Here is a 25,181-nt window from a genome sequence, read left to right as displayed (position 1 = left end):
AAATGGCTTTGAAGTGAGACTATGTCATTTCTGAAAGAAGGAATTTCACATTCTCCCTTTTACAAAAGAAAGGTTGAAATTATAAGCTATAAAAGGCACCATTGCTCAGTTCAATACACTAAAGAGTGTTGTTGCTGGAGCCTTACTTTGTCTGGTATGACCAGCACTTTATGGTAGCCACTGGTTAGATATGACTGTGTTACTGTGACAATATGGAGAGAGATTGCTGTGCAGGATTTTCCTTAAAAAACAAAAAGTAATCATTTTCAATCATCACTTATGAGCCACTACAAGTGTGTGACAGTGCATTTATCTGCAGAGACTCTGCCCTCTGCCTGTCTTATTTTCTGCTTATTTTGCCTAGTGTCGGATGTTCCTGGGCACAGGTGAGGTCCAGGTGCCAGACATGACGCAGCACACATCAAGAGGAAACTATGAAAATCACAGATACAAATATAGTGAAGCAAATGGCCAAGTGTTCAAAGCTGCTGTTTGCTGAAAATTCCTGCGTAGTATACCTTTAAACTACATTTCAGCTTATTCCCTTACACTGCAATTTAAGATCTGTAGCCAAATCTGTCATTCACAAAGTTGTCGGTTTGCTTTAAATAGCTAAATCTGTTTAAATAATCCCTTATGTGACCTCTGTGGAACAACCTGCTCTTTAATTACAAACACAACAACGTTAAAAAAAAAACCTTCAATAAATGTAAATCTGTAACAGGAAACTCAAAGCAGGCGACAAGTGAAAGCAGTAATATAACTTTAATTATTCAAGTATTTGTTTTTTAATATAAAAAACATACAATATATAACAACAACCCCTTGTGGGATAGATGCTTTCACAGTAAATATCACGTCAGCTTATAATACTACAAAACCTTTGGAAACAAAAAAAGAAAAGAAATGAAATTTGGCCATGAAAGCCACATTTTTCTGAGAAACACATTTTTTCCCATGATGTCAGTAGCAGTGCTTTAGTAATCACTGATATGCCAGATACATTTGACGATACATCCAATCTGTAATGGTCTTAGCTACAGTTAAACTCATACTTGCACGAAATGATGCTGTATTTCTCTTGATATGTGGAGGAGGCGATGAGCTGAAATAGCTGCTGACGTACAGCATACATAACCAAGGGCAGCAGCTGGAGTAATGAGGAGCTGGTAGCTGAGACACACAATTACCTCAAGTATAAAAATGTCAAAGAGCAGAAAAAACAGAATGCATCTAAAAACCAAAATATACATTTGACTTGTTCAGAGAGAAGAGGCAGTGAAGTTATAACAATATGGAAACAGAAACAGGCAAATCTGTAAAAAAAAAAAAAAAAAAAAGAGCAGCCAGTGAATTCAGCTACATGGTTTCATTTTTACCAATGCAAGAGAAAAATGATTTACTGAAATATATCTCTCAACTCGGTCTGTTCAGAGACTGATAATACACTGTGGCTTATTTTCAGCTTTGTATCCGACTGTGTTCATGATAAAGAAGAAAGGGAAGAGCAGCATGAGTGTAAATGTAGTTTTACCTCGACAGACGACCTGTTTTTTTGTTAGATATATTGACTATTTGCGCTCCCACTGTTCGGGAGCTCTTCTTTCATTTGTTAATGTTACTTTTAAAATGTAGAATATTATAGATATAATGTAGTAATTTAATACTTTATTGATTCCTGCAGAGGAGTTCTCTTTTGGCTCGCTCTCCTGCAGGAAGATAAGGGTGCTAAGTCAGCAGCCATGCAGCTGGTAGAGATCAAGTGTCTTGCTCAAGGACACTTTAGCAGGGCAGATGGTTGAGTGAGTGTGAGAGCTTGAAACAAGGTCGTCTGGTTGAAACACTCTCTCTAACCCTTAGGCCACACTACTTAATGCTTAGTGCTGATTGACTAAAAGGTCCAGTGTGTATGATTTAGGGGCATTATTGGCAAAAATGGAATATAATACAATAACTCTGTCTCCTTTAGTGTATATAATGAAAATCTAAGAAGAATAAATAAGAATTGTGTTTTTGTTACCTTTGAATGAACCATTTATTTGTGCACACGGAGCCAGTCCTCCTTCATGGAGTCCTCCACTTCCAATTGCCATGTTTCTCAGGTAGCCCAGAACAGACAACCTAATGCTGGCTCGAGATAAGGCCATTTATGTTACGTGTTTTTGCATCAGCAACTGTAGTTAAAAGCTCCTCCATAATGAGCCGAACAGCATAGAAAAAGCTCTGATTTTTGATGTGAAACTGCTTTATTCCATGTTTTTACTGGTTTAAATCACCAGGTTTGTTTGATTTGGAGAGGAAGAAACCACTGTGGATAATTCAGCTCATGGTAGAAACCTCCTGAATGTCTGAATCTTAAGTTATCAAGGAAAAAAGGTGAGCGCATATCAGCAGGTGCTTAGCAGGTGATGAACCGAACAGCATCGGAAAAACACTGATTTGGAATGTGAAACTGCTTTATACAGTATTTTCATTGGTTTAAATCACCAGGTTTGTTTGTTTTGGAGAGTTAGAGACCACCGTGGATGATTCGGCTCCTGACAGAAACCTCCTGGATGACTGAATCTTAAGTTATCAGAGCAAAAAGGTGAGCGTATATTAGCAGGTGCTTAGTCTAGTGGCCTGCTTGTGATGAACAGAACAGCGTTGGAGGAACACTGATTTTTAATATGACACTGTTTTATATAGTATGTTTACTGGTTTTAATCACCTGGTGAGTTAGTTTTGTAGAGGAAGACACCTCTGCGGATAATTCTGCTCCTGGTAGAAACCTCATGAATGTCTGAATCTTAAGTTATCAGAGAGAAGCATGGGTAAAAGTTTCTCCCATCATGTCTGTTTTTATAGATCACAACTTTTGCATGGGAAGTGGCGTATGCCTCTTTCAGGCCTCATTTTGTACATGTAATGTTTATGTGCAGTGTTGATAAATGAGACCTCTGGTACATTAGTTTTGGAGAGGACAGTTTGGCTCCTGGTAAAAATGTCCTCAGCAATGAACACTGAAGAAATACTAACCAGGAGCTCACGCTTAGCACATGGGAAAAGCTTCAGTTGTTTGTAATCTGCAATCCTCACGACTAGATGCCCCTAAATCCTACACACTGATCCTTTAATACTGATTGACTTAATGCTTATGATGAAGAATATTCTGCTTAGATGTATACCTGGAATACATGAACAAAATTACTTTCAGTAACAAACACCACATTTTAATTATGCATGAGAATATGCGCTTTACAAGCCTCGTGCATTCATTAACAATCATGAGGCGTAATCAGCAGAAATAGACATAGATGGATGTTAATGAAAACGTGTCATGATGTAGAGACTTGCAGCAGCCCTCAATATTTTTACATTACTCAGTGTGATGAAGTCTGAAAAGGAGAAAAAGGCAAAAAGAAAAAGAAATTAAAAAAAGAGTTGTCCAGTGGGCCTCATGTCCTCTAACATCGCAGGTGCTTCTTGCTGGACATGTCGTTCCAAATGCGGTGCATCTCCTCAGGGGAGATCTGGTGCACGGTAATGACCCGTCTGTACCTGCACAGACTGTAGGCCATTTTCCAGTGATTAAAACCACTGTTCTGATATGGGTGTATACCCAGCTTACGCAAACACAGTCCCACATACACATCCTCCAGGTGCAACAGTCTCGTGTGCAATGAAGTCTTGAAGATTAGGTCTGCAACGTCTGCTGAGAACACATAGCCAGTGCCCGAGCAGAACGGTGGGTATTTACTGTCAGGATACAAGTCCCTAGACATGTACCACTTACTGCGCATATCCCGTATGGGACCGCCGTTTATAACATAGCCAGTAAAATATCTCCGTCTTGGCTTGGTGGTGGGCTTCAGGAGCTTGTAGATTAGATTGTCCATGTTGACAAAGATGTCGCTGTCCGTCTTCATGACATACTGTGCTTTGGGGCAGAAGGTAGCTACCCAGCGCATGCCCATCATGGTCTTGAGGGTGAGGTTGTGGTAAGAATCAATAAAGTTCTCCACCACAATGTCATGGAAGATCTGGCTCTCCTGCTCCACCATCTGGTTCAGGACGGGGTCCGTGTTCCTGCCCAGCAGAAAGATGGTGAGGATGCGGATGTCGGTGAATGTGCTCTCATCCCCCCAGGTCTCCCTGATGGCCTGCCGCGCATCAAACTCCTTGTGCGTGGTGCTGATGAGGATGACCAGGAAGGGAGCGGCACTTTCGCACTTCTTCGGCTCATTGATGACAAATTCAAAGGCATGTGGGTTAAGGGTGCGGGTGTGAATGTTGGTGAAGGTGATGTTTTTGGGGGTTTTTGCAGTCTTACGCATAGGCACAGACATGTGGCCAACATAAGTGGAGGTTGGGCGAGATATACTCAAGTACCACAGAGCGCTCGCCCAGCAGACCACTGTCAATAGGTATAAACATGACACTTTTGAAGGCATTATGCTGCATTTAGGTGTGTTTTGACCAGCTGGATCTTATAAGGCTTTCTTTCCATTAGCAATGTTTCACCCAGCAAGGCAGCATGAAGCTGCTCCAGCGTGCAGTTTGACATTAATTGTCAGTAATGGATTACTTCAGAAAGAAGTGATGCTGTTTGTGTTTTAATGCAAAGCACTTTAAAATCATATGGATGTCCAATTTCACTTGGTGACACTGCTGCTTCTCCATTTACATCTGAAAGAGACAGAGAGACAGAGCAAGAGAAATATATTAATATAAATATATATATATATATATATATATATGTATCAGACAGGCCCTAAAAATTTATTTTTGAATAAATCATGAGAGAAACCACTGCAGTTTTTTTCAAAGCCAATAAACTCAGCAGTGGCAACTCAAATATGAATAAACATAGCATAACAACACAGACTTTGCTATCAGCAACTACGGCAACAAGTCAAACAAATGAGGAAATTTTGCCTCAGTATCATATTATATTTATACAGCAAATAACCTCAAGTACTGTAGAAACACTGCAGAGAAATTTGATGCGTCATACTCATCATTTGGGTGTTGGAGTCCAAAATCATCACAACTCAATTTCCAAAGTTAATTTGTTTCCTGGGAGTAAATCTAGAGGACAAGAGGAAAGGGCTCTGTGGATGAAATCAATATCTAATAAATTACAAAAGTGGCTGAAACACATGGGCAAGATTGTGGTGACATCAGCCGTGTTGCAAAAGTGACTCATCATTGGACACATTTATATTAGTCATAGCTGAATTTAAGATGTTATTCATTGGCAACACACATTATCATGTATGTATGCATACTGTGCAACTGCCTTGGTTTGCAACGGGCCAAATTCACTCATGATGATATGACTATATGATGTTTATTATGACTTTTGTAGTTTCATTTGAACTTTTCACAGGATTAGTACTGGTTGTGGTCATGTCTAAATGAAGCAGATTTTGGGAGAGGGCAAAGGAAGCTCAGTCCAAACACATTTACAAGGGCTCCCACACATTTTCAAGGACAAAATTTCAAAACTTTCCATGACTTTTCAAGCTCGTGATTAATTTCCACCACCATGCTCAAAAGTGCAGTTCCATTTAAAGGTAGTAGAAGGACACATAGCATAGGTATGGAAACTCTGGGATTCATGACCCTTCAAGTTAAATCACACTGTCTTAACACCATTTTTCTCTTATTCAAACATGTCAGAAAGGAGAGGAGAAATGTTCGGAGAAAATCAAAACATGTATGTGATGATAAACTATATGTTGTCACGCATCGGGGCATGACACATTAGGGCGACATTACATCAACAGCTACAGAAATGTGAGTCCCATATGATTATATATTATTACTCTAATATTACAGCTCAGTGGTTCCCAACTGGTGGGTCACGGTCCAACTGTGGGTTGCTGGTCCGTTCTGATTGGACCGCAAATGACTCGCATAAATGTCAAATTTGCAACAAAACACACTTTATTTTGAAGTAGAATGGCACTGTCTTGGCCCAGAGCTTTTATTTTGAAGTGCAGTTTCTTGCTGTAGAGTGAGTAACCAATGGACCGCTACTTATCAGAGACAGCAAACTAGCTCTACGACATGGCCAAACGCTAGTATGACACTGAGTATATTAGACTGTGTGGACCTGGAACTAATAACTAAGGATAAATCTGGACCCCGTGGCTGGACCAGTTGGAACCACTGTTATAAGTGATACATTAAAGCTACAACTGGTAACCTCTAAAAAAATAATGTTTTTCATATTTGCTGAAAGTGTCACTATATTTCACACAGCACTAAATGATACCGATAATCTGTGAAAAAAATCACATTCCTTGGTGAACTCCATTGCCCTGTACCACTTCTAATGACCTTACTGCACGTGAACAAAAACAACCAATCAGAGACAAGGAGTCATAAATCATGTCAATCAGGCAGTGCTGATCAAATATGAATCAAGATACTGTTACTGCAGTGCCTCTGTCTTGCCTCAAATGTTTTCAGAAACATATTTTAGTGTACTGTTTAGCTGTAAAATGAGAACCTTTGTGTCCTGGCGGTTATGTTGGATACCATTAAACAGGAGCCCACCAGAGAAACTTTCTCAACTACATGTTTTCCTCACCCTTACCAAATAGTTTTGTTGCCTAAACCTAACTGTCAAAACCTTCTGTGTCAAGAAGATACAATGCAAAAGAGCCAGGAGCTTCTGCCCGAGTGCTAAAATATGATAAAAATAAAATGGATGAGATCATGTTGTTAGGATCGTCACTATGAGCAATGACTTTCACATTGTCATATTGTTAACACATTGTCACTGTAACAATAGATAAAGAAATCAATGACTACTTTATTATAGACTAGATTAAAAGCTCACGCCTGTGTAAATGAGTCATAGATTTCATATCAGAACTTAACAAAAGATGAGACGACATTTTTAACATTCAGCAAAAGATCCTGGTGCACAGGTTGACATTTCACCAGAGCAGACAAATGGCCTTTTAAACTCAAACCAAAAGCGAAAAAAGAAAAAAAGGTTTACAAGGTCTCTTGTTCTGTGGCTCAAAGGAGCAGTGGGGTTGGCAGCATTCTGCATGACAGTGTGATATGGTGGCACAAAGGGAACACCATGCCATGATAAGCTTCTCCCCTGGGGTGATTTTTTTTCTTTCTCCTGGTTTGTTCAGTCCTGCACTGCTATATACTGCCTGCCTGTTACAGAGCTGACAGAAATTTGGCATGTCTCTCTTTTTTTGAGCAGTCGTTCTGCAGCATGGACACTGAAATGGCATTTCAGTTTGTGCTTTTTGCGCAGGTGGCTGAGCAGAATATGTTAGCATGTAGATCATGTATCCCGGCTTTTGAAGCTCCCGGTGACTTTTCCTTTCACTCAGGGACGGCAGAACAGGAAATGCACTTCACAGGAGAACGGCCATAATGTAATAAAACCCCTACATTTCCATCTTCAAAGCTGCAGAGCAGCAAATCCTGAGCAGAGCAGACAAATGTAGCTATAATGAGATGATTTGAATTCCATTTAACAATAGACTGCAATTACCTGCAGTCTATACCCGTATTGTATACCAAGGCACTAGACTGAAAGACATGGCATTACCAACAAAGGATACATACATGCTTTGAAACAATACATCTGGGATCAGACAGATGAAGCAGAGCTGGACTTGTATGTCTGTGGACTATGATAGAAATACCTTTTTATCCTGCACTGTGGCTACATCTATGTTTATTTGGTTACAGTTTGGGAATAGAGTCTAAGACTGTCTTACAAATGCTGTTACTTCTCAGTTTATTTTGTACTGAACCATTTTCCCCAGAGTCTTTCAGCAAAAATCTTACGTTGGGAGTATTTGCTCACAATATCAGACTTCTCCTCCTCTTGTGAAATTACTGTTGGATCTCACAGGATTTAGAAAAGCAAACAATCGTTGCCTTTAACAACAGTTTACTCAGACGCAAGAAATACGCCAATATTGTCTAATAACAGAGGAGGGTCAGGCGGAGTGAGGACAGAATAATAGGGCAATGGATGTTTGCTGTGAGGTTAATAACAAAGTGAAAACAGAAAGCGACACAAAAACAAGGACATGTACACATGTTCAAATACACAATAACCAGGGCCAGCTGGTGGCAAACAGTCACTGTGTCCCACATTGTCACTTTGAAATCTCACTTTTCAGACTGAAGCAAAAATATTTATGAGAGAGAACTGAGGCTGTTTATGTGACAGTTCATTTGGCTGCCAGTCTGTAAAACATAACCTCCAGTGGCTCTCCAGCACAAACACTTCTGAGTCTGCATCTTGTATGTGCACACACACACTGCCAGATTAAAAAGGCTATTCAATTTGTCCCTGATTCCGATTGATGCAGAGGAAAGTACATTTACTACTTCTGAATGTCATTAATTAGTGTGGAATGAGCTGCAGATGCTCTGTGCATAAGCAAAACTGATGTGGGAGAAATTACATAATGCCTTGTTTCTGCATGGCTTGCGTACTGTCCAACCGTGACTCGAATAAAACGCTTGAGTGATATCTCAGTGCTGGATTTTTTTTTTTTTTTTTTTTTTTACTGTCAATCAATCAAACCAAATGATAAGTCACTAATGTGTGTGACTGTAATGGTCATGATGACTGTGCATCATCCAGCACATCACTTTAGATTCAACATGAGAAATTTGTCAGTGTGTTTTATCTCTGTGGATGAGACACAGAGATATAAATGGGTCTATCTGCGACGGAGTCAAGTGGCAGCATCTATCAGACAGTAAGATACGAGCTACACATAAGTGGGAGAAGGCGGTATAGGAGAAAGAGGAGGAGGAAGAGAGACGGAGAGATATAGATCCTGATTAGGAGAGATGTGTTGTACTGGCTGAATTTTGTGCAACAATCTGCTCTTAACAAAAGAGACCCGGCGTAATTATGCGTTCTGCTCTGCTGCCTCTTCACAGTTTCTAAAGAATTGTTTGACCTCCAATAGGTACATTGGCAATATGAGGATTTTCTACAGAAGCTGCCATTCACAATGGTTGGGTATTTTTAATAGGATCAGGATTTTCTTTTTCAACAGAAAAAGAAAGTCTGCACATAAAGAACCTTACGTCAGTGTTCTGGAACAGCACAGTGATAATGAACTTTTGATGGCAGGTGAGTCAGAACACTCACCAACAAATCAAAACACCACACATGATGGTTGGCACAAACCTCCACTACTATGACTATGGCTTAAAATTTCTCCGCTGTCTGTCAGAATTAGTCAGCATATCTCAGAACGTGCTCTTTAGATCCTACTTTGTTCAATATCTCATAAAACGTACATTAAACTATGAGAAACTACAACAAACACACACACACACACATAATATATGTATATATATATATATATATATATATATATATATATATATGTAAGCAGATTTTATAACCCCTGCTGGATACATGCTAATATTTAGGGTGAATTCAGGTAATTTGGGACATCACTTAAAATGGGACAATTAAGGTTTTACGTTCTTTATATATTAGAAGCCAGTCACCAAACATGCCGTTGCATTATTGCTTCAAATGCCCTTGGCATGAAACAATAATTTTGACTGGTGTGAGATAACTAAGGTGTAAAAATCACTGGTCCCGGAACTTGCAATAAGTCATGTGGCATGTTGATTTTCTCTTTATGGTATTAAGAGTACTGGCAGCAACTCAATGCATTTAGGCATGTAGACATGGTCAAGATGACCTGCTGAAGTTCAAACCGAGCACCAGAATGGGGAAGAAAGGTGATTTAAGTGACTGAACGTGGCATGGTTGTTGGTGCCAGATGGGCTGCTCTGAGTATTTCAGAAACCACAGTGTACCCATCTTCTGATGGCTACTTCCAGCAGGATAACACACCATGTCACAAAGCTCAAATCATCTCAAACTGGTTTCTTGAACATGACAATGAGTTCACTGTACTCCAGTGGCCTCCACAGTCACCAGATCTCAGTCCAACAGAGCACCTTTGGGATGTGGTGGAACTGGAGATTCACATCATGGATGTGCAGCCTACAAATCTGCAGCAACTGTGTGATGCTATCATGTTGATATGGACCAAAATCAACAAGGAATGTTTCAAGCACCTTGTTGAATCTATGCCACAAAGAATAAGGGCAGTTCTGAGGGCAAAAGAGGGTCCAACCCAGTAAAAGCAAAGTGTACCTTATACATTGGATCGGGATTGGATTAAGCTAAAATGGGACTTTATTTCTGAAGTGAATCCAGCGGATTTTTAGGCTACCTGGTGCCATAAAATCATGTCTTCTACTATTGCGTGCCATCAGGTAATATTACAGACATCTTAAGTATTTCTGTTACTTAAGAAACATTAAAGATGATGCAGTGAGTCCAATCACAACAGTCCAGAATTAGCCATAATTGCAACATGCCCACAGGCACCATAAAGCCCCAGTTCCACCAAAACCTTTCGGTATAGTAACTTTAGAACTAAAAGTAACCCCTATGGACAGGTACCTAGACTGTAGGCAGACAGACAGACAGTACTTTTAAATTTAGGCAATGTTGTTGTCACTCACTGCTCCATCCAGCTTTGCTTTATTTCCTCTTCACTGGTGAACAGAGGAACATTTGCATCTCTCTAACAGTGATGCATGGTGAAATTTTCAGTTAAAAAAATATAACAGGCTGGAGTAAGAGTCTCTATTCAAAAAAAGTGGGTTTGTGGATTGAGTCCTTGACAGGTAAGAGTAGGGGTTTAGTGCTGCTGGAGCACACTGGAACGATGCTCTGCCATGTTTTTTCTCCAAGTGAGGATTAAAGTATATATAGTACCGGCTGAAATTCACATTCATTTTTTTAATGCTTAAAGATCCATTCAAGAGAGAAAATATAAACAAACAGAATGGTCACAATTATCATATTGATATTTGAGGTCTGTTCACGTTGTCAACTGATGCCACAAGTAAATGTTCCACCATAAAAGTTGCCAGTAGCTGCTGGCAGTCAGCACAGTGAATTCAATTATTTTTCTCTAGAGGCAGCAAAACATCCTTCCATTTAATAGTTATAGTTTATTGATGTATGAATAACATGCCACAGTATGAACAGTGGTTACATAACCTTTAACTGTTCGTACGTTTTGCTGCGATCACATGACCAGTGGGCTGATGGTAGTAAAGAAGGAAGCGGGCCCGGGTGGTCCGGTTAGGAGGCAGGTTAGGGTGGTGGATGGGTTGCGAAACACAGGACTTTCCCCAGGAGACCAGTGTTTGGAACTGTTTGAATTTTAAGTGACTTTAAGGTATGTCCTCAGCATGTTTTTTTTCCCTAAACCAAACCAAAATAACTTAACATGTTTCAACCTAACCTCCATAACTTAATGTTGATTAGGCTACCTAACATTACAGTCAGAATGTAACAACATTTGTGTGGTAGTAGTTCGCAGGATATCATACGAACTGTTGTATGAGGAGAGGAAACTCTTACCTAGATAAGATACTTTTTTTTTTATCACAGCTCTGTCTGTCCTTTATTACAGAGGCCTTTCAGGATCAGTCCCTGCTTGTCTGCAGCAGAGATGTAGCTGCTCTAGTTTGTGTTGAGATGATTGTAGCATGGAGCAGAGCCTGCAGGCAGGCCGCCAGACCTTTGCAGAGCTATTATTCTAATCAGTCTCCATAATACTGGATGTCACACTGAGAGTCAGTCATAAAATCTCCCGCTCTGTGTGACCAGATTGGGCTGGTGACTGGCAAAAAGGATAGTAAAACATAAAACAATCCATATGGGGAGGAACACGGCCGCAACCGTTGAGCACTGGACGTTCAGGACATTAAAATGTACTCCAGAAACACAACAGGGAGGGAATGAAATGAGGAAATAATTAGCCTATACTACCACCAAAGACCCAATTTATCATGATTTATGATATAGCATGAGGTAAACTTGTATGGGGAGCACAGCACAAAGACAGCCATTCATCAAGACATGACATTTCTGTCTGCAAGCCTCTGGGTTGACTGTTTGGCGGACTGGTTTCTAAAAAGCAGCTATTAGGCTCTCCTCTGCACACAACAAAAATGTTTTGATTCATGGCCCCATGACCGTCTGTAGACGGGCCTCCAAAGTGTTTTTCCAATAACAACGTCTCAGAACTAATAGATTGCCAGATTGAATTAACTCGTTCATACAAAGCTGGAGTATTGAGGAGAGCCTGTGCCCAAAATTTAAATTGATTACTTTGGCTTTCGTTTGACGCGACACTCTTTGAATATTGCTGGTTATACTTTTAATCGCACGGCGCACTAATGGCAGAACTTAAGAGATAACAACACTCATTTTAATAAGACATGCTTTGCATTTTAATATTCTTGCTGACAGTATGTCTAAACTGCTTTAATATAAACACCTCCTCTGCTTTATATTTACTGTTCAGTATAACGTGGATGACATAATGAAGGCTGGATTCACTCCTACTTTTAAATTTTAAATTTAAATGTGGATTACAACCCCAGCATGGATGTACTTTTTTCACAATAAAAAATAAGCGAATGATGAAATACTGATGACAGGACCGTCTGATGGAGCAGAGATGTGTGAAAAATGATATGAAAATTGTAGCACAGCAAGTGGTAAAGTCTTAAATCTCCCTACCCAGCAGTAGGATGTTGAAAGCCGCATTTGTAAACTCATAGATGAGATTTCATCGACCTTGGAAAAGTAAGGAGGGTGACCGCGCGCCCATTTTCAGAACCATTAAAAGGTGTTTTTCACAACATTTACCTGAACCTCTCTGCATTTTATGAGCAATTTTTCTCGCGCGCTTATTATAAAACACAAATCAAACAAAATGCCGGCCTGAAAACACAATTTTTCAACAACACCAGATCCCTTAAACAAGAATGAGCCTGTGAAGCTTTTTCATCATCCTGCCTCTATAAATGTGTCATTTCAGAGGCACTGTTGTGTACTGTAAGATCTGTTGTTCTGGAAACAAAGATGGCTTCAGTGCATCAACTGAAAAAAACACACACTTCTTTCAAATTACATGGCATCACTTTCAGTGACAGCCCTGGTAGATAACTCATGTGTTAATGTAGTGTAGTGACATTTATATGATTATTTACTTTATCTGTTCCATGCCTATGTGCTACTATAACTCTGATTCCTCAGGTTGCTATGGAAACTGAAAGTGTTCAATATTACATAAATGACATGAAATTGTAAAATGAATTATGATGACTTTTTCTTTTTATCTCATAATTACGAATGCCTTTTTTTCTCCAAAGTCTGTTTTTATTTCACAGTACCGCTCACTGAATGGCCACTAATTCAGGCTGAAACTACAGCGAACACAGAACTGGCCCCTACACGCTTTCTCATAACGAGGAGACAAAGACTTTGTGATGAAAAGCTGTGTTATGAAATTGAGAAAATGGTATTGTGAAATAAAAATGGTGATTAATAAAACAGCTGAAATGAATTTAAATAGCCTGCAATCAACTCTAAGAAGGAGAATTAAATAACATTTCATAATAATGAGATACATTTGTTAAAAAATATTGGACTTGACAATTTCAGTTATTTTACATACTTTGTCTGTGTTTACCCGTATTATTCATTTCATAATGTTTTATTCATTTCTTAAATAGCCCCTCCAGACATAAGTTATATTGAAATGCTATGCTTTGAATAATCATTTGTCTGGTTTTTCCTTAAAAATCGAGTTCTTGAAAGCACGTCTACTTCCGCCCCATCATTGAAAAATCTTATATCTACGAATATGCAAATATTTTCATTTAAAAGTTGAACTGCTGGACAGGAGTACCTTCTATACTTCACTGAAAAGTCTGGTCTCAGTGGGTGTGCACTGGGTGTTTAGGGTGTCCACATCACAGTGATTGGTCACAAAATCTTGCCCATACATGTTTTAAACTCAGATTTAAGGAAATTAGAGAAACTTTCCACTTTTCATGAATGTGTCAGAATCTGAACATGCATCATTCTGCACAGTGAAGGTCAGATTTCGGACACTTTGGGTCAAGTTTCATTTCACATGTTCATCCTTATAATTTAACAGTATTCCTTGAAATACCAAAACAAGAATATGTTCTGTTAATTGAAAATGTATCATATGAAGCACTTATGCAACGGTAACAGACTAATCAGTGACTCCTTTTCCCCACAGAGGGAGATGAGATTTTATTTGAAACCAGATGAACAAAAGAACCAGACTCTCTATTTCCCACAGACTCCTGTCTTCTTTATTGTTCCCTGACTGAAATATTAAGGGAATATTGTCATTTACATATTTTATGCTTAGGGCTTGATCTAAATGGTGCTCTGCCTTTGCTATTATAGCAAGTTAAACACTGGAGGAAAATCTATACTGTCAATTAAATGAGCGAAGCTACATTAATCTGAATGAAAACTTCTGATAGATTAAAAAACAGAACGCTGGCATCACAGTTACTTTCCTTTACTGGGAGAGCTGAAATCCCTCGAGCATTATCACGTCTTGAAGAAAGTTCGGTTAACAAATGTTGATACTCTAACTGAATATATCTCTAACACACAGACTTGCTTGGGTGGATCGAGGACTGCTTTCGATTGCGGCAATAGCAATTGTTTCCCATGCATATGTGAATTAAGGAAGCGAAGTGTAACACAAACAATATTACAATTGTTGGATGGTTGTAAAGTTTTCATGAGGCCATCACATAAACACAATTATGCTTAAATCAAAAGGGAATGGCAGGTAATATTCATATAGGCTAATGTTAGCATAGTGAATAATTTGTTGATCTTCTCATTGACTAGGGTGCAGTAAAACATAAGGAAACAACAAGAATTTACTGTTTATCTCTATTTTTGACATTTAAAGAGTTCCAAAGAGAGCCCTATGAGCACATCTGGTATTAACATGCATCTTGGTTGATCCGATCACAAGTGGACAGTATTAAATACAAGTAGGCACAATGATGCATAGTGATTTGATCACTCAAACCGCTTGCCGAGATGGTCTGGGACGCATTTGACCACATATCTTTTTAGTCTAAATGCTAACACATCTTGATGTGCCCCCAACAAGAACTACATCAGAACTACATCAATACAGAGCAGGATCATAGACTGTACGATAAAGATGAATGACATAACCGCTCAAACGGCTTAAAGTGAAACCAGAACATCTTGATTGCCCCCTGGTGGCTGGCTGCAGTATGGGTCATAAAGTCTATACTGCAGCCAGCCACTAGGGGGCCATGTTCAAGTGTTCAAGTGTTTGGTTTTTATTAGTTATTATATGCTATATCATTTGGTGTCATGATTGACAGCTGCCTACCAATCAGCATGCTCGCGATCACCGATGCTGCTTGTGACTGGTATAGGTGGGAGCTCGGTACCATGGAGATTGCTACCATGCAGACGCTGGCTCCAAAAGACCTCAGTAGCACAAGATTGCAGCGGCCATATCTGCAGTATTTTGACTCAGTTTTGTACAGTGGGAGCAAGTGGACATGTATTGTCCATTTTTCAAAGTCTATATGCAGGACGTGGTGGGTGTTTTGGTGACAGTGCACTTTACACTTTAAGCAAGCAAGCTAGCAAGCCGCTGGCGGGAGTGTGGACGCAATAATTGTGCACTGGGCCCTTTGACTCTCTAGTGTAAGTGACGTAATATAGATAGTAACGAAATCTGAACACAGCTGGTCAGCTGGACATGCATGACAGACACAGGTGTGAACAGTAATGTGACTTGGCTGTCCAATTGTGTTCAGGTTACTGATACTCATGTTAATACAAGGGCTCTGAAGGTTTGTAAAAACACAAACACGAGAGCAAAAATGTAAGGAGTGGATTTAACAGTGTGTTTGTTTGCTCTAAGATACAACGTTAGCATGTCCAGTAACCTAGCCAAGAAGCAAAATATATGTCAGAACAAAATAACAGTCTGACCTTACATTTTTTCTTATATTAGGCTACTAGGACAAACTAGGTCTACAGCTGCAAAGAACAAATCAAACAAAGCATTGCAGTTTATTTACATTACATAGGGTGACCATATTTTGATTTCCAAAAAAGAAGACACGACATAGCCTACTTAAATGATACTCGCAGTTTACTCAAAGATGCCTTATAATTTTAATATATTTAAAATTTATATGTATGGATAGAAAATTCAGTTATATTACAAAATAATATCTCTCAAAGACAGAAATTCAGATAGGCCCCAATAGGGGACACATACATACATACACTAGAGTGTGGCGATCCGAGCCCGATGGTACCCGATGGGTCGGGCCGGGTTTGGTCAAAAATGTAGCTATAAATTGTATTCGGGCTCGGGTCAGATTCAGTCAGCTTTCAGTGAAAATGTAGTGTAAAAATAAATAAAATCCTATTGTCTGTCCTGTTTATTGCTTGGGCACTGTAATTTACGTGACAACACCTGAACATAACACACACAGACACACATTGGCTGTTTGTTTCTACCTCTCCCCTCTCTGGAAGTCTCGGACCTCCAGCCGTCCGCCTCCACCTTGATTAAACGCTGAAAATAAAATAAAAGAGGGAGACAGGTTTTTCCTATTTTATCTTATTTTGTTATATTTCTCCCTCTCCTCTCGCTAGAAGCGTCGGACCTCCCGCCTCCCGCTCCCGCCTCCCGCTCCCGTCTCAAACACGGAGGTCTCCCTCTCTGCTGAGCACCCACGGCGCACGTCCGGCCTGTTAAATAGCCTGTAACCACCGTGTGACACAAACTCAGTGCTTTGGTCATTAAATAATGTCGGGCTCGGTTTGGGTTCGGACAGAAATATGCTGCCCGTGCCGCACTCTAACACACACACACACAAACACACGGAAAACTGGACATTATCATCAGTTTATAAAAAAAACCCTGGACGCCCCGGATGCCCCAGACGGGACGTGAAAAGTGGACATGTCCGGGCAAAAGAGGACGTTTGGTCAGCCTACATTACAACATTTACAATATGAGGTAGCTGTAAACATTAAAAAGTCAGCTGAATACTGTGTTTGCAACGATGCTATCGTTAGCTTAATTAGCTAGCTACAGCTGGTACAAAACACTGTTTCAGTCAGCAAAGTCAATAATTGTCACCTAAAAATGCAAAGGCTGCATTTTGTTGACCTCTGTCTAAAATCAAGGACACGCTGTTGAAGAAAGATATCATTGGTAATTGCATATGTGCCAAAATGTGAAGCTTATTGTCAAGCACAACAACAGCAACAATGTGGAGTCGGGCTCAACGGTCAGTTACCATTTCTGTAAGCAACCCTATCTCAACATCCCATACTAATTTGCAATAGAAAATGTGTTTTGGGAGAAATTTGATGCGAAGTATAATGGAAATTTCATCAACATGGTGAGTAATGTTTTCATTTAACTACCTGCCAACTCACAAGATTCATATCTATCCTGCAAAGTGTTCAACAAACAGCAATATATTTCCTGTCTTTTCTCTACAATATCCCCTCTTTCAATACAACTCCCACTCGTGGCTACCAAAGTATTGTTGATGGTTTATATGGTTATGTTTAGGAAATCATAGCCCTTGAGGTTAAAGGTTCAATATTAACCTAAGTCCTTAAGTCTGAAGTGACTTAAAGCTTGCTTTTTTGACATTCAACCAAAACCACTGTTTTGTTTCCCAAACCTTTCTACTGTATATCTAAATTTTATAATGTCAGTGGCTATAGATTAATAGGGAGCGTATCTATGTTTCCTGGGTTCTATGTTTCCCGGGTTCTATGTTCCCCACTTAACCCTGCAAAAAAGGTTCTATGTTCCCCGCTTACACAAAAAAGGTTATGTTTCCCATTTTTTTTTAGTAAGCGGGAAACATAGAACCCTTTTTGGGTGGTAAGCTGGGAACATAGAACCCGGGAAACATAGTGATGACCCAGTTTAATACTGGAGCTACTACGTGTAGAAATCTGTCATTCCCTTGCTCTGATTTATTAATAATGTTGTATAACAAAAACCCATAAAACTCAATAAAAGGAGCACTTCCTTATCATAATAGAGGCAGCAATTATTATTTCTATTAAAAGTATTTTGGAAAACAAATTAGTAGTAAATGTAATTTCTAGGAGGCAAGGTTCACTGATGCTAATATTCTTCCACAAGCAACACTATGCTTGACATTTTGTTTTGATATATTTCGGATAAGAGTTGATTCCTAATTCCAGTATATTTGTTCTTTATTTTGTCCTCGGGCAACGTTCACTACTGGGACTCTGCTGTACTTATTACCAAGCCAGAAGCCCAGAACATGGAGATTTCAGAGCAATCCTACCTTCAGACACTTGCTGGTGAAACTGTTGCTAATTTTAAGCCTGCATGGGCACAGCAGATGCTGTAAATAAATCATTAGCTGTGTCTGAAACAATAAGAGTCATTTATAAGTTTTACTGGAAGATGACAGGGAGGCAGGCGATTGGTGCCAGAGGAGTGATAACGGTGAGTGAAGGACTTGAGGATAAAGAGCGGAATCAAAGATCCTGAGCCAATGGTTACCGTGGGGACTGCTCGCACCTTTCTGCCATCAGGTGTTGCCGAAAAATATTAGCGACGAGGCAGGGTGAGTCGGGGGTTTTCAAAGCAGAGCTGCAGACAAACAGGAAGCTGGCATCCTGCTGGGATGATGCCAGCATTCGTTCTCCCTGAACAGATGCTGCCCAGTGCCCACTATTCTTTGTTCCCTTCTCCAAAGGCATGCTGTGTTGCATGCCGCACACAGAATAAAAATGCTCACCTTGATGCCAGTAAAGGACATAACATGGGGGAAAAAATAAGAATACAGTTTCTTGCCAGTTTTAAACCATCAATCCTCAATTTTTGATGAGCTACTTTGGAAACTTGTGTAAAAAAAGATGACTTAGAAAGAGCTACTTCTACATTTTCATAATAAATTCAGGCCTCAGACTGAAGCATGTAAAGCATCCAAGAGATGTGTCATTGTTACACACCGTAGACTCAGTGGATATCTAATGCCGCAGCACTGGATAGTAATGCTGAGAAAATGTCAAGAAATGTGAGAACTGAGAAGCAACCTTTCTCTTCATTACCAGCATTACACAGCAACCATCTGCCTTGTGACAAAATGGGCTCATTTCTCAATTTATGAGAGACAGTCTGACACGTATGAAAATGGATAACAATTTATCACACTTTGCTGATTCGATGAAACTACAATCTATAATAATGATACAGTTAATTAACATGCTTCAGTTGGACATCAATGGGGTCCGCTGCCTGGCATCAATCAGATCTACTGCTCTGTCATCTAATAGTTTAGTGCCCATATCTATACAAGTGAAAACAGCAAGTAGATAATGTATCTGCTCACAGGCTGCTCATTTAACATTGTGATGACAGATGTGTGTGGTCCCCCTCCACTTTGGAAAACGCATGGTTTATTAAATATGGGGGGTGTTTGAGATGAAGACTGTAAAGAGGAGCACTGCTGAGGGATTTTCAAAAACAACCGAGATGGCTGCAGCTGATGTGGAATTTTCTGTTAAAGCCGCTATCATGTCATTGTTGAATGACATTGACGGTCTATTTTCGCAGAAGAAACAAAGTGATCTTAAGGCTTTCCTTGAGAAGAATTGTGTGTTTGCCGTAGGCTACTTGCACTTGACAAAAGTCTCAGCACACTGTAGTCTGTTTACATTTGCTTCAATTTACGCCCTAGTGTGCTGTGACTGGCCATATCCGCTGTGCAGACCTAGTCACTAGTCACTCACAATAACAATATAATGGATGAGCTACCCTGATATCATCCATTGGTTTGTGGACTCCTATTTATATGGATCAAGTTCGGCACTTCAGCTGTCCCTATCTTGGGTTTTTGGAGCCAGAAGTGACCACCTTTGAACAAGAGGGAGCGGTGGAGGAGCTAGGGTGGATCTGACTCCCAGATAGTAGCGACACCTTGCAGGGACCTTATCACTCAAAGCAGTCCCTCCCTTAATTGTGCGTAACTTTAAGATTCTTTGCACACAGAGTCCGCTTTTTTCGTCTTTGTTGCATACGACCTCACGATTGTGATACGATTGTGTCAATCACTTCTGCACACTGAGTTCAAAACTTTCGCCCATCATAAAAAATTTCATAACAGGTTCAATTTTCTGCGCCTTTCCAGAGTTGTTTGACCTAGAATCAGTGAAGAAAATGTAGCGACGGGATACATCCTCAACAAGACAGAGGAACACAGGTCATAGAATTATTTCATAACTCAGATAGCTCACGTTCAACAGGTCAGATAGTAATATTCAAGTGGATGATGATGAAGAGGAGGAGGATGTGGACTGCACACAGAATGTGGAGACAGACAGGGGAACAGCTCCGCCCCTTTATGCAGGTGCATTGCCAAAGGCAAGACAGAGAGGGAGTGGTGACAGCCAGATGGGTATGACATAGGAGGTATGACAAAGGACACAAAGGAGGAAATGTGTCTTCTCATTTTGTCAAGTATTGCCAATTTTCACAATGAACAAAATAATAAAACGCATCGGAATCAGTGTGCAAGGCTTCTGTGAGTAGCTTAACAATTTTTTTGGGATGACAGATTAAAAAAATGCATCCGAAAAAAATGGAATCAGTGTGCAAAGGCCTTAAGCCTTGATATAAATGTAAACTGGTGACTTATATCAAAATGTACTCCCTGTGCAGTTGTCACGAAACATGCTTATTTTTGCAGTTAAGTCAGACATTTAACATTTTTAACATGGGCATCTATGGGGACTCACTGTCCTCCAGAGCCAGCCTCAAGTGGCCTTTCAAGGAACTGCAGTTTTGACATTTTCAAGTTAACTTAATTTTTACGCCCTAGAGGATCCTGCTCAGTCACTGAGTGCTATGTCATATGTAGCTTGTGTTTCTCCAGATGCTGTTAAATGCTGTTCAGAAGACAAAGACGCTCAGTTCCTTGTGGACCAGATTTCAATCAGTGAGACACCTACGATTTCATTTGTCAGTGTTTGCTACACACATCTGAAATTTGCATACATTTAGTTTGAGTTTCACGTCCATGCCTTTCCTTCAATGCTGTAATATTGCCTGAGAACTCCTGGGGCTTTCCTTATGAAAATGAGTGAGGAACCTGATTTTCTCTGTAATGTGGTGGCTGTTTTCTGTTTGAACCAGAAGCGTGTTTCTGAGTCTAATGATTCCTTGCAGTAAAACAGGGAAACGACACACATGATACTTAAATGTCTCTACAAGACAACTAACAACCATTATTTGCTTGAAAAATCCAAGGACAACCTTTCATTGGGTGCTATTTCTAAATGCATGCAGTACATTTGTTTGTACATTATTAAAATGGTGATATGAGCAATGTATTTATCATGTATGAGCATAGGGGAAAGCTGGTTTCCTAAAACTTTCTTAGAGAAAGTTGTTTTTATTAAATAAGAAATCCAATAAGCCAACAAGAAATGTGAGCATTCCCGTAGCTGATACAAGAATCATCTCTGGGAAACTGGCTTGGTGGCTATACTGTGTCTGGTTTTATCCTGTGCTCTCTGGACTGAGTCCTGTCCTGTCCATTCCTGTATCTTACTCCCATTAATGTGATGTGAAGGACACTCATTACTGAGGCCAAGATGCTAAATTAAACAGGATATGGCTAACTGCAAACCTCTGATCCCTCTTAAACCCACTGACTGTCCTTTCAACAGACTGAGAATGCCATCTCATCTTTTGAATCTGCATACTTTTATTTTTTATGACTTTTATGTTACTACACAAAGTAAGTGGATGTAAGTGTTTTTAATTCTGTGGTGTTAATGGAAAAGCTCACAAAGACACCAACAGACGGCAGGCCAAATCATTACATTCACATCTTTGAACTCCATTTAACTCCAGCAATAAGTGAACACATGCAATAGTCTATGTGAGTCTATAAGCTCTGGCAGGAGTTTATACATCTGACTTTCAGTATGAATTCAATCCAGTTGGCAGAGAAAATGTTCATATTGTATGTTTCTGCAAACTACGGATGTGTTACAGCCTGGTTCACTGGCTCAAACATTGCAATGTGCTGGTAAAAAATACAATGGGATGTGGCCGTGAAAAACACCCAGGATTGGGGCTCAAACACCACTGGGAAATGCAGCGATATATTGCTAAAAAAATAATAAAAAATGAATAAATAAATAAATAGAATAGTGTTTGATGGTTTGTTCTGAACAGTCGTCTGCAGTTTGACAGCTGTCTCGCCTAGGTGACACACCATCCACCATCTCCTCCAATTCCTGATGACAAAGTCAGCTTATGCAGTATGTCACTTTATTAAATGAAACATATTCATTGTTTGCAGAAACGCACAATGCAAACATTTTCTTCTGGCGACTGGGCTGATATATTATGAACATTGTACATGACTGGTCTCATCCAGAGCAGCAAAACATCTGAATCCTATAAGCAAACAAGTAAAGATGTGTGCAAGTCATTTTCAGTAAAGGCAGAAGACAGCTTCAAGACATTTTTTTAACATGCTAAACACTGATTACTTTGTTACTGAGGAACAGTGTTTCCATAGTGAATCTGAAACTGCTGGTATCATATTACAGAAGGAGGCCTCAGGGCAATTTGAATGGCAGTAGGGACAGCAAGTACAAGAATAAGCCATTCAGCCACCCATCCTCTTTCCTTTCTACTGTATAAAAGCTGCATGGTTAATGTTTGACCAATTAAATGATAAGGGACATATTCTATATCCATCCCACATACAACAATGAATTGATCCAGAGTGTTCTCTGTGTTGCAACAGCCTGATGTAACTTGTTCCTCTGATCCATGGACCTACTTTTTTTTTTTTGTCCAAAAACTATTAAAAACATAAAGGAGCCACACCTTTGCACTGGGCGACATGGTCCTTCAACACTCAGAATATGGACACCAGTGTACATGTTCACACTTCCCACGTTCACACAGATTAAAATGAACTAGTTCATGTTCATGGTTCACAATCTGAGTTTTGAACTGAGGTCACAATCCAAAAAAAAAAAAGAACTAATTTAAGTCAGATATTTCCCAAAACTGGTTGAATGCTTCAGTTTGATGTGTTGTTCAAATTCTTATTGGATAAACTGACATTCAGAATTTTGTTTTCAGGACTGTGTTCATGCAGTTCAAAGTGGTGTTCCCATACCTCTACCTCCCACATGTGCTACTCAGAATGGGCAACTCATTGGCAGAGACAGGTAGAGAGGAGAGGTCATCAGCAGGCGGTTATTTATGGTTATGTGGTGTTACTATGGCTACAGCAGCAGATGGAGATGAAGATTTACCTCCACATCACCCATGGCCATACCTCAAGATCATGATTGAAGTTTTTGAGATGAACAATGATTCATATTGTTTAAATGATTGCTCTGTTTATCGCAAACAAACTTCATCACGGCCTACAAGAATTTGCCATCCAACCTGAGAAAGCATGTCGAGGCATGTAAACATTTAAGTTGTTTTAAAAGTAAGTACTCCAGTACTGTAACTCAAGTAATAATTTGACCTGGCAACTTTCAGTAATATTTGACCAGGTGTATCTGTACTTTGACTCAGGTAATAAAGTTGTGTACTTTATCCACCACCGATATTAATCAGCAGCTGAAAATAGTCCCCAACAAATGTAATATCCAAACCTGTGTCAGTAACATTTATTCACTCTGAAACATACAGGAGTTTTTAGCCTTTAAAAATATGTTTTTAAAATTGAAAAACTTCTTCAGTAGGAATGAATGGACCTGGGGTTGAAAACCGCAAACAGAATAGTAAGATCTGAAAGTAGCGAGAGACGGTTTGGCAGCAAGAAAAACTTGATCTACAATAACGACAGCCTTATCCTTTAAATCTACAACATACAGCAGAGTGCATACAGCAAAGCAGAGAGCAAAGTTCAATAAAGATGTTTTGCAAGTCTATGTAATATATCATGACTGCCATCATTTGATTGAGATTAAGTATTTACTCCATGCTCTAAATAATGAAAACAATTACAGTGAAAAGAATTTTCAGACCTTCCAGCAAGACGTTATTATGCAGAAGATTATCTTACACAAAATGCCAACTGCACATATAAGTACTATTTTCAAATGTCAAGCGATCACAACTTTGAGTGATGTGTTCAATGTTACAGAGAGTGCCCTGGATGTTTGGCATTAGCACACAGCCAGGGGATAAATTGGATCGGGGCTATCAGGGCCCTGGCACACAGGCTCCCAGACATCATCAGGCTCAGCTAAGCCCTGACATAACAGACAAATTATTCACTCACACTTTTTTTACTGTAGGAACAAAATAGTATTGTTCACATGGTTGTCATTAAAATGGACTAAAAATGGGTTTTAGTTGCGTTGTTGTCCGGCTTTAAAAGACTGTCAGTCACTACTGCCCTCTGTGTACCGTGTCAGCACTGCCATGATTAATGTGTGTGGACGAGCAGCACCAATCAGTCACACACTGTCAGTCATGCAGCTGAGGTAAACGAGGACGCACTGGGCTTACCAGTCTTTTGCCTTTAAAGTACAGCCGATGTTCTGATTTAGCAATACATAACTCAGACTGAGTTGGCAGTTGAGTGTATTATTACTTAAACTAATAAATAAAGTTTAAATGTAATTGTTAAAGTGAACTTTACTGACTCTGTAACCAATGTAGCTGTCCTCCACCTTCCTGCCAGTTAGCACAATGTCTCTCCTTGATTGCAAGGTGTTGTATTGTTAACAGAGATAATAAAGCTGTTGGTAATTTTTAGAAAAAATACCCTTTCTCATATTTGCTGAAAGTGTCACTATATTCATACAGCACTAAATAAGACAGAAAACCTGTGAGAATTATCACATTCGTCTGCCTACTCTATTACCTTGTAACACTTTTAATGGCTTTACTGCACATGAACGAAAACAAGCAGAGCCGAGGAGTCTCTAACGCAGCTGTCAATTATATCAATTACTACTTGCAAACTGCGGTCAGACTGCCAAACTAGGCAGCGCTGATCAAATATGAATCAAGATTCTATAACTTCATTGCCTATTTCTCGCCTCTAATATTTTTTAGAAACATATTTTAGAGTACTGTCTAGCTGTAAAATCAGAAATAGTATGTCCTCTTTGTGTCCATTCTTCATGCAATAGTACATACTTTGTAAGGTAGCTGCAGTGCCTACTAAAAGTAAAAAGA

The 25,181-nt window shown here is 39.6% G+C and overlaps 1 protein-coding gene across 2 annotated transcripts in view; it reads right to left on the bottom strand.

Annotated features, from left to right (window-relative positions):
- Window positions 1-746: 746 nt before the first annotated feature.
- The window catches only part of b3galt1b (UDP-Gal:betaGlcNAc beta 1,3-galactosyltransferase, polypeptide 1b), a 72,239-nt gene continuing 47,804 nt past the window's right edge, over window positions 747-25,181 (bottom strand). For both annotated transcript variants that reach the window (XM_078174494.1, XM_078174495.1), the window contains exon 2: window positions 747-4,668. In XM_078174494.1, coding sequence (XP_078030620.1) covers window positions 3,447-4,433 — 987 coding nt within the window. In that variant the 5' untranslated portion in view covers window positions 4,434-4,668 and the 3' untranslated portion in view covers window positions 747-3,446. The remainder of the gene's footprint in view (window positions 4,669-25,181) is intronic.

Source organism: Epinephelus lanceolatus, chromosome 14 (assembly GCF_041903045.1).
Source record: "Epinephelus lanceolatus isolate andai-2023 chromosome 14, ASM4190304v1, whole genome shotgun sequence".
NCBI classification, from domain to species: Eukaryota; Metazoa; Chordata; class Actinopteri; order Perciformes; family Serranidae; genus Epinephelus; species Epinephelus lanceolatus.
Note: the sequence above shows the minus strand (reverse complement) of the source record. Positions and strands in the feature narration are given on the sequence as shown.